Source organism: Zootermopsis nevadensis, unplaced genomic scaffold, assembly GCF_977971745.1.
Source record: "Zootermopsis nevadensis isolate Lab colony 2312 unplaced genomic scaffold, Znev_1.0 Znev_ptg000018l, whole genome shotgun sequence".
Classification (NCBI taxonomy): Eukaryota; Metazoa; Arthropoda; class Insecta; order Blattodea; family Termopsidae; genus Zootermopsis; species Zootermopsis nevadensis.
In genome coordinates, this window is record NW_028259150.1 from 5,774,288 (window position 1) to 5,785,301 (window position 11,014).

General features: G+C 36.4%; 1 protein-coding gene across 3 annotated transcripts; it reads left to right on the forward strand.

Annotated features, from left to right (window-relative positions):
- Positions 1-32: 32 nt before the first annotated feature.
- LOC110837403 (uncharacterized) lies at positions 33-8,298 on the forward strand. 3 transcript variants are annotated; one of them, XM_022079495.2, is made up of 4 exons: positions 33-110; positions 837-992; positions 2,966-3,108; positions 5,608-8,298. In XM_022079495.2, exons 1-4 carry the CDS (start codon positions 102-104, stop codon positions 6,533-6,535), a joined length of 1,236 nt encoding a protein of 411 aa, XP_021935187.1. In that variant the 5' UTR covers positions 33-101; the 3' UTR covers positions 6,536-8,298. The 3 variants fall into 3 exon arrangements, with proteins under 3 accessions (XP_021935187.1, XP_021935186.1, XP_021935185.1); XM_022079494.2 differs by lacking the exon at positions 33-110 and adding an exon at positions 246-723 and having other exon boundaries at positions 837-974; XM_022079493.2 differs by lacking the exon at positions 33-110 and adding an exon at positions 250-723.
- The last annotated feature ends 2,716 nt before the right edge of the window (positions 8,299-11,014 follow it).

An 11,014-nucleotide genomic window follows, 5' to 3' on the forward strand; every position in this document is an offset into this window, starting at 1 on the left:
TGAAATTTGGATTACGTTTGTTATGCGCAGATCATGGGTAATGATGTCTTTTCACTTCATAACTTCAAGCGACCGTTACGTTGGTGTTACCGAACCTAAGAATGAATGAAGTAAGAGAGTGGAGTTGTCCGCTATGGCAAAAATTTCGTATTTAGTTTTATAAATTTGCATCCAGCCACCCATGATTTGGGCAGCGGATCAAGGTACCTGTGGGCAATAACATGAGTTTCACATTATAAACCTAGATCTTTTGTCTGGGGTTTTTTACTTTTTCCGTACATTTTTATAATTTTTTATACCAACATTTTCTTCAATAGCAGAAACTGATTGCCCTTCCCAAATTACAAAATGATGTGGCGGACCGCTGGTGCCGACAGCTAATCTAAATATTACTGTTATCTGTATCCATTTTTTCAGTCCGTGATGTATGTGGATGGCAACCATGAATAATGTACTCCATGGGGCTGTGGTTTGGTAGCATGGCGTTGGTGTAATTGGTTTGTGGTTGTGTTAGGATTTGTCCTCTTATGAATTCATATTTTTTGTGTAGTGGAACATTTATGTCGGGTGAAAAACTTTATAAAAATGGCCTTGTACATGAGCAATATATGTCGCCTTTGTATGGCTCGAAAGGACGTTTTAATTCCTCTTTTCAGTAATGACAACCGGGGTCAAACCCTGTCACTGCCAGATAAAATTATGAATTTTGTCCCTATAATAAAGGTATATTGTTGCGTGTTCAGTGCGTATATTTCTTTTTGTCATATAAGTATAGCGCAGAGTGTGCAGTTACCGAAATTAGTAATGCCTTTTATTAGTTTATAATTTATTTTCAGCTTTTTGTTGGTGATGGGTTACCAGCCCAAATTTGTGAACCATGTGTCCGTCTTGTGAACACTTCATACAAGTTTAAGGTGCAGTGTGAAACAACGGATACAGCATTACGACAGTACCTGAGCACGCATTCTCTTCAGGTAGCCACAAGGAATTTGGTAATTTGAATTTGTCATTGCTTTTCTTTTCTGACATGTCAAACTCCTGGCCGTCTTTGATGTGTTATGAGGCCTGACTCAGTTCTCGAAATATGATTGATGTGTGACTTAAAATTTCCCATTTTTAATCAGTTTGAAGTTTCAAATACATGTCAAACAGCTACTTGTATATCACTGATTTATTTTCCAATATCTTCCAATGGAATTTACATGTGTTGGAAAATAAAGTAATAAAACGTACACAGTAAGAAAAGCGAAAAGTAAAGCTGTCCTACTATATGCCATGTAGGTGCTTGGTGGGAGGGGGAAAGGAGATATAGCTCCTACTCATTCTCGACTTTAGCACTAGATGGGGGTGAGTGGTCTGTATCATGCTCCAGCCACACTTTACCCCCAGGAAAGGACCCTGGTACCCATTGGGCAGAAGGCTGGATGGGCCCCAGAACCAGTCTGGACACAGAGGTTAGAAGAAAAATCCTGTACCCCAGTCATGCAGTCCGCAGCCAGTCACTATACTGACTTAGCTGTGCTGTATAAGCTAATTTTGGGATTAGTAAAAGTAGGTGCATTTGATCTTCTCTACCCATGTATTTGCCCCCTTAATAGTCATCTCTTTTTCAAGTCTCATGTAACAGGCATTGGGTTTGACATGCTTGGTGTAGAACATATAATAACTTACCAGAGAATTAAAATTATGTATGATTTGTATATATATTTGTTATTTAGCAGTGTTGCTAATAGCTCAGCCTATACTGTGTAAGGAGTCCTGTACTTTGTAACCAGATATTATCTTCCGATGGGTCTGTTATGACGTAAACAGTTTTGTTTATATTAACTTCATGACTAGAAGAAGAGGATGATAGTACTTCTATGTGTGGAACTGTAACATCTGGAAATTTACACCAGAATCTTCACCTTACTGTTTTGTCTTGTGTATCTCTCACATATATTTTGACACTTCAAATAACATGACTGAGAGAGTGACTGCTTATAATAAATTATTCTCAGGTTACCATCGTGTAAGGTGGCTTAATGAAGAGTGACTGCTTATTGCATAGGTCAAGTACAGAATCTAGAATTCTGCAGGCCCATAATGCGTAAGTGTTGGTGGCTGTTTTGCAGTTTGCTGGGGACTTGGGGAAACAAACTTTAATGCATATGGTTTTGTTTCAGTGGAGTGCATAGTTTATCGAGGATAGTTTGAATAAAACATTAAATGAAATAGTGATTAATGAGAAATAAGTCTGAATCATGATTTAAAGAAGTTTAAGCCAGCATTAAAAGATTATCAACTATGTCACTCCTACTCCATAGAAGAATGTACAGCTTATATCTGTCTGCCATTCAATAACAACGGACACGCACCTCATACACAACCCGATATAGGCACCCAGGCGCGTCTCCAAAAATAAAATCGAAGAAGCCTGGAGATGTAGTAAAAACGAGTAAAAACAAAAACAATATAAGCAGAGCAACAGATACACCAGATTTTAATTTTAATTTTGATAGACCTGACGATGATAAGATTGTATATCGAAACATGTCGTCAATTTTAAAATGTAACAATTTTATGTGAAATTTTATATGATTTTATATGATTTTAACAATAAGCTTGTGTAAACGACGGAAAATAAAAGTATTGTATAGAAGAATGTACGTTTACCAGAAATTCTCAGCTGTTGTAAATAAATGTAAGCAATGGTGGTGATGCTTTCCTGTATAATTATTTTTGCTGTAATGCTGTTCTTGACTGTAAATCACTGTCATAACTATGTAATTTATATTTGTATTAGAAGCAAATATTGTTTTTGTACTTTCACATGTTCGACATTCTTGGCTTGGGCCCTTGAAGAATCTGTGGAATGTAAATAAATGCTGTTGTGTTATATAATTTAATAATTTGTGTTTTTTAACATTTAATATTGTAGTGTTGTTTTAAGTTAATATAGGATTACAATTTCTACTATGTTTAGGAAAGCACAGATGAAATTCTTCATTCTGTTTTCCGAACTGATAGTATTGAGGACTGCTGGAAGCTTGCAGCTGTGAAGGATGAGGTAGTGGAAGTCTCAATTGAAGAACCTGACACAGATATAGAAGATGATGAAGATGAAAGGTTAGATTCCTTGCTCCAGATATTCTAGCCTTTACAGCAAGTTTGTATTCTACATATTCAGGTTTTGCTTGCAAGCTTAACATACTCTCTGTTGACCATTTTTGCACTAATACTGTAGTTGACTGTAAATTACTGTCATAATTGTGTTATTTATATTTGTATTATAAGTAAGTATTGTATTTGTGCCATGACATGTTCTACATTATTGGCTTGGGCTTATGAAGGATCTGTGGAATGTAAATAAATTCTGTTATATTCTAATGGGGCTTCTGTTTTTCAGTATTGCAGCTTATATACATAAGGTGGGTTTGGATGATTTTGCGACCAGTGCAGCTGCTACCCTCCTATCCAGTGGTTAATAAGGTCTCTTTATTTTTGGGGTGAAGTGTTTGGAACTTGAAACAGACTGACTACTCACCTTCATGTAGTGACACTGTGCAGTGAGTGAAGCTTTACTTTCATGTCCTCATGTTGTGTTGCTCAGGTACAGAGGCAGCTATACCTGTGCCTTGCATAAGCATACTTTCAATAGAATGGAACTTGTCATTTTATAACACAGAGTCTTCCTTTAAAATGTAATAGTTGCTCAGCTGGTTAAGAAATTTCTTACTTTCATGGACAGTTTGACACTGTTTACGGGAGTCTTATGTTGGATCCTATCTAGCCTTAACCATTTGTTTCTGTTTCTTAAGTTATGCTGTTGAGAATTTGTAACACACTTATTTTAAAAAAAATTAAACAGTTGTTAGTCTTACAAGCTGGTCTCCTCATCAATTTTTTTGCAGTTTCTTATTCAGTGTTGTAGCTGTCCTCAATATGTGGAGACCCTTTCTCCCTCCACAGCCTGAAGACGTGATATGGCAGTGTTCCATTAGATGTTATTTTTGTAGTTTCTAGAAATTTCATATGTTTTATGCCCTTTTTATAATCCATTCAGATATCCAGCAGGATATTTTGGAGCCTTTGTAAGATATAAGATGTTTCCATGTATTAGTTCTGGTGACATGTTAAGGCAATGAAACAGTGTCATGATCAGTGGTGACATAGCCTTGCTGTGGTTTTGACTAAAAACGTGAAAGAATTAAAGAGAACAAGACAAGTTACCAGATTGAAGATAGCTTTTTATTGCTTCTATGTTTTATAAATGAAGTATTATTGAAAGAGGCTAAATCCAAGTGTATGGAATTCATGCTGTTTATTAAATTATAAGAAACTAATGAACATTTTGTCCCTTTGTTTCTTACTTTTAGCATGTGATGACTTTTGGGCAATACTGCCCCAACTGTCTGTCTGTCCAACCCCTCTTTTTATACCTGTTTGCTTCCTGTGTTGAAGATTCCATGGTTTCTAAGTTCATATAGAGCTTGTTGCTGAAAATAAACTTTTTTTTTAAATTTCTCTTTACAGTTGCTGTTTAAGAGACCAGTTTCTTTGTAATGTATGTTTCAAATTTAACAATTTGTATTTATGGTACATGCAAATGAAAATAAATCTCCCTAATTTCTTATATACTTCATAGTCTAAGTGAATCTTGGTTTAACAGGCTGCTTTTGGAATGGGTTCTGTCCAGGTAACTGTAATTACTGTCATAAATTGAACTTGCCACCCTTAATTTAATGTATTTAATATCCTGAGTCGTCCAGTAAGTGGTAAAATCCAAAGAGAGTGATTATTCTAGTTATTCATAATTTGTGTTGATGGTATTAATCATTTTGGGCATCCTTTTTGATTATATAATAAACACATTCATTCCATATGTACCTAGAATTAAATTATAGCCATACCATCAGCTTCAACAGTCAGTAACTCTACTATTTGTATTTATGTGTTTTATATGATTTTCAGTGTAAACGTCACTTACTTCCATAAACAGCATTTATCATTTAATCTTTTTAATGAGGAATTGTGATTTCTTTGAGGAATGGACTGAATTCTTAAAAATGGTTTAGATGAGCTTCAGCTTCAAAAAGTTAATGGTTTGGTCCACCAACATGAACTTTGTAAAAAATGTAACCTCTTTCCAGTCACTTGCTCCCTCTGCCAATATGTTAAGTGGGGGGGGGGGGGGGGGCGCAGTGGTGGAATTTGTGACTTACAAATATCAGTTACTTTGGTTTGCTTATATTTTTCCATATGAGCTTAGTTTTCTCTGATTTCCTATAGGAAATATGCTGCAAAAAAAAGTGAGCTATTAATTTCATGCATATTTCTTGCTGTTTAATTAAGGAAGATGAGGATATAGTTGAGCAGTGCACTAAGTTATATCTTCTGAAAATCTACCTGTTACTAATAAACATTTCTTTCTTTTCTTGATTTCCTCTAAGATTTTTTGTGACAGAATGGAGGACATATTCAGATGTATCTTTCTGGGATTCTTTACTTCCTGGGAACATATTGTTATTTTAATCAGTTTGCAATCAAGCAATGTGATTTGTTTGAGCAAATATGATATTCACGCTTGCTCTTTAATGTGACATTAATATGCAGTTTCCTTGACAGATTACATGGAGAAACTGATGTTCTCTCAGAACATGATGATGTATGGTCACACATGCAACCAATCAGTAAAACTGTTAAGATGCAAAGGTCAGATGAACAACAGGCTGGCCCTTCAGTAAAGAAGACAAGTCTTAAACCCAAGAATTTACCAGATTGTTTAAATAGCACTAGTGACAGAAAGACAGATGCAGATGTAAAACTTCAGATGGGTCTGGGAACATCATCAGTGACACATCCTGAAGTTGGTGATCCAGACTCTTGTGCCAGTGTGTGTTCTGCAGTGGATATGGTACAGCTTGAAAGAGATGGAAATTCTCTGAAAGTTGGATCAAACACAAAGACGAAAGTATATAAGAAAAACATTGTGTGTCCTGAATGTGGAAAAACATTTTCACAGAAACATCAGCTAGCTTTACATATGACATCACATTCAGGGGAAAAACCATATGATTGTACTGAATGTGGGAAGAAATTTGCAAGGAGAAGGCAGCTGACAGTGCATATGTTTACACATACAGGTGAAAAGCCATTTCTGTGTCCCATCTGCGGTGAGAGTTTTGGTAGAAGTGACACACTTACTAAACATATGAGATCTCACACAGGTGAAAAACCTTTCCATTGTGCTGTGTGTGGCAACAACTTTGGACGCCGTAGTACACTGACGAATCACATGAGAGCACATATGGGTGAGAAGCCATACCTTTGTACTGAATGTGGTTGGAGATTTGTTCAAAGTTATGACCTCACAAAACATATGCGATCTCATACAGGGGAGAAGCCTTTTCAGTGTACAATGTGCAGGATGAGTTTTGGCCAGAGGAACAGTCTTACCAAGCACATGAGGAGTCATACTGGTGAGGCTTCATTTTCTGTAGAGCTTGCTAAAGGATTGCAATATACAAACTATACTTCATCAACATTGAACTAGGTAAATATCTGGATCTTATGCTTCTCCATGGGTGCTTCCTAAGACATTCGGATGTGCAAGTGCAAGGTTTATGCCAAAATTCTGCTCAATATTTACTAGCCTTAGGCTCAGACAGGTAATGGTCAGTTATAAATCTGTTATAACGAGAGTTCACTGTGTTCATAAGAAATGTTTTTTAATGAATACTCATTGTAGAAAATTTAATTTCTGGAATATAAAAAATTTCCCCCAAAATCAGGCAGAGAATAATTAAATTTAGTTCCATAGGCTTTTGTACTGCAATAATTTTAATTAAATTTATATATATTCTGTAGTACTGAAATAATATATTTATCTTACTGACACCTTATACTTGAGTCACAAAATTAAGACATTTATGTGACCTTAGTAACTGAAAATTCATGCTTAAAATGTGTTGGGGTGAACTTTAGAACAAATATGATGTCTGTGTTGTGACTAATATAGTATTTTTAATCGAGGTTGTGACAACATCCATGCAGTATATAGACATATGGGTTTCAGTTATAAATTATGACTTAGCTATTACATTCCTGAATGGCATAGTTGTAACATTTGAGTTGCTTTATGCAACAGGACAGCAAAATAAGTATTTACCAGTCAAAATAATTCCGGCAGTGGTGTTAGTTTTACTGTTACCCATGCACACTGATTGTACTATATTATTTTGGATGATAGTTTTCAGCACAGAGACTGTCATACCAACCTCCCACCTGGTCCCCTTCTGTTAGAAACATAGCTAAATGAGACTGATAATATCTCTGATATTTCTCTTCCTGCAAGTCGTAGGTAGTGGAGGAATGGGAAATCAATCCATTGCCTAATATCATTTGGTTGTGGAAAGTAGCTATCTCACATTTATTTGGTAGTGCAAAGAATGAGTAACATTGTATTTGAGGGTTAGGCTGTGCCAAATGTTCATAGTTGTCCATTGTTTCAACATACACCCTGAAGGTGGCAACTGCAATATTTGCAGAAACATTGAATGGCTATTGACATTTGATGCAGTCTAAGCCTGAAAACCAAAGTTACCCATTGAACAGTTGCAAAAACATAGGGACAAGAATTAAACACAAAGATTAAAACTGAATTAGTATTTTAAAAACAAACAATGGGAGATTTTGGGGCCAAAAAGATTTTGTGTTAACTTACACAATCTATCTTGCAATGCATGTCAGAGAAGTCAGTTGTTAGACTTTTCTTATTACCTCCTTCACTACTGTCTGGTCACTGCAGAGTTGCCTAAACATTCTGATTCTCTGTAAAGAAATTGCTGCATTACTTACACCATTCCTACATTTCTTGTCACAGTACAAATGTGTAAACTTTTGGGCTCACTTTGCTTTGTATTGTTCATTTATAACAGAAACAGAATGAGACATCCTTTTAAACAGGTTATATATGGAGCTGAATGTAAATATTTTATGCAGTTCTTGCTGATCAACATGCAGGAAAAATTACTTTGGTTGTCTCTATCATGTCACAGGGTTATAAGAATGTTTTGTTTCTCTGGTGGTGGTCAGATTGACAAAAAAGAATACAATATTGGACATATTTTCAGTTTTCACACAGGGTGAGTCCATCTTATTTCAGGACTTGGTGTGTTCAGTTGAGCCAAAGCTAACAAGAAAAGACACCAGTAATAACTTCTACCTTTAAAGATATTACAGGATGTGGAATATGTAACAGTAACATAATAACATGTGTATTTGTAAATAATAAATAGTTTGTACAGTTCATACATACATTCATACATCTTTATTATATTCCATGGATCCATAAGTCAGATGACAATAGGATGTGGAATAATTCATCATAATAATACAATAAATATTATACAAGTACAATTCATACTATTATGTAGACTTCACATAATATAAACAAAGGGCTCACATAAGTAGGAATATGTTACAAATATATATATATTCATTACATACAGTAGGTAAATTATACTGCATTTATATTATATGAAGAAAGTCTCATGATGTTAAGAAACAGATGACTATGAGATAAATGTAGATTCTTTGAAGGTGAAGGCAGGCATATGAACTGTGTTTCTATGTGTTGGGTGTTTACAGCATGGATATGTGATTACCCTTCAGTACTAATAGTCAGCCATGAAGTGGGTGAGAAGGCAGCACCAGTTGTAGGAATGCACACGATGCTCAGAATTTTGTCCATTAAGTGAGAGAACCTATTCCCTTGTCTTGTCTGTCATCTCTTTCATGTCTGGGAGTAAGTTTAGCTTGCTTAGGATTGTCTTTCTTCAGTTGTTGATTAAATGGATTATTCAAAGAAGTAATTCACCTGTCTTTTCCACATCCTTAGCACGTGTTTCCCATGGTGGAGATATATTTTTCTCTTGCTTTTCTCATGTAAATTACAATCTTACAAGCACAAATGATTTTATTACTGCATTTATAAGCTTCAGATTGTATGCAACACTTATTTTGCCCATTAATCTCAGAAAAATAAGTTTCTGAACAATAATTTCACATGACTCTATGTATGACCTCCAATTTAAAACAGTAGCTTTTTCTATGAAATCATAATTTCCAGTATGAAATCAATTTTAAGCAGCTGGTTTTCTCTGTATGTGACCTGCCTTCGACAGTTTAATGAATAGTTAGTTGGCAACTATATTAAGTAATTAAAATTTTAACTTTGTACTGACCACTGTACTGTGTTACCAGTAGGATATGGCTGACTCTGAATAGCAGTAGCAATTAAATCATGTTGCCAAATGCAGTTTTACATGATTAATGAAAACAGACTCATTTTGCAAAAATAATTGACATAGTGACTATGCCACACTGACATACAGGTGATCAGAAATGCTCACATACTGCAAATAATGTAGTACTGTCATTACAACTGAAAAGTATTCCTATATGTGGCATTATGATACTGGCTGTGCATAAAAATGCTAATAAAGATGAACTCATTATTGGTTATACTCATTACATCACACTTTTAGTGTTCTTCACTGTTTGATTAATGGGTTCAAAGTTGTCTCAACTACAATGGTTATTAAGAGCAGGAGACGTGATTCAGTGGAAGAGGCCATGTGAGATTTATCCTACCCTTTACATGTCCTCAACTTTAGTACCTATTCTGACAACTAAATTAAATTTGTCATCTGTAACTTGTTTGTCATTCCTTTTTCAAATTACATAACACCTCTCACCCAAAGCTGCATCTCTAAAACACAAATAAAGGTCAAGAGAAAGTTTTGATATTTATCTCCCCTGTAGCTTGATTAATAAAATTGTAAAATGTAAAGGGCATCCCATATCCGACTGGTAGAAACAGAAGGATGGATGAATAAGAGATGAAGACTTGGTACAAAAACTGTACATACATAACTAACAAACCCATTCTCTGAAATTAGAATCCAAATGTTTAATACTGCTAGTACCAAAGCCCACTGTTGAATGTGATCTTGGAACCAGTTCCTTTCTCTTCCCATCTTTACAACTTACTTCACCAAGATTCATCTTACTGTTGCTTCTCTGTCTTCCCAGTGGCTTTTTTCTAAGGCAGTTCTCCAATAATATTTTATATGCATTCCTTGTTCTCAAATTAGTTATGTCCAGCATACGAGGTGCGATCGGAAAGTTTCAGGACTGTGTCAATAGAGGGCGAACCGGATGTAGTACGAGCTTCTGCCGCTAGGGTGTGCGGCCTACATTCATAGTGAATCAGTGTGCCAGCCGGCATCATCGAATTAGCATTTGTTTCTTAGTTACGGGCGTTTTGGTAGTGCATTACACCGACCCTCCTGCGATTTCGGAATGGCGGATTTTCATGAACAAATCAAATTTTGCCAAAGACTCGCCAAAACGGCTACGGAAACCTATGAAATGCTAAAGCAAGCATTTGGGGAGTCCGCAATGGGTCGTGCACAAACTTTTGTGTGGCATTCACGTTTTAAAAATGGCCGAACCTCTGTCGATGATGACGAGCGTTCTGGACGACCATCTTCGAGCACAACGCCCGAAAATGTTACGAAGATTCGGCAGGCCATTCACGAAGATCGACGTCGTACCATCAACGACTTGTGCGACATTGTTGGGATAGGCTATGGGACCTGTCAGCTGATTCTAAAGGAAGAACTCCACATGCGACGCATCATGACAACGCGCCAGCACACACCGCCCTCAAAGTTCGGCAGTTTTTGGCCTCAAACACCATGGCCGTCATCCCGCACCCTCCTTATTCGCCGGATTTAGCTCCGTGTGACTTCTTCCTTTTCCCAAAGATGAGGAGGGAAGGAGATTTGAGACGATAGAAGAGATTCAGGCAGAATCGCAGATGGTGCTTGACAGGCTGACAAAGAAAGATTTCCAGGGATGCTTCCAGGTTTGGCAGCGGCGCTGGGATCGTTGTGTTCACTCCCAGGGGAACTACTTCGAGGGTGATGGATGAATTTAATATCTGAGATAAGTGTACGGGGTTTTA

What these genes read in the sequence shown, in the direction of transcription:
- LOC110837403 (XM_022079493.2), top strand. Translation starts at nt 586, where the DNA reads ATGGCCTTGTACATGAGCAATATATGTCGCCTTTGTATGGCTCGAAAG. An exon ending in ATTTTGTCCCTATAATAAAG is followed by an intron (nt 724 to 836) that starts GTATATTGTTGC and finishes ATTTATTTTCAG; the next exon opens with CTTTTTGTTGGTGATGGGTT. An exon ending in GAAGATGATGAAGATGAAAG is followed by an intron (nt 3,109 to 5,607) that starts GTTAGATTCCTT and finishes TTTCCTTGACAG; the next exon opens with ATTACATGGAGAAACTGATG.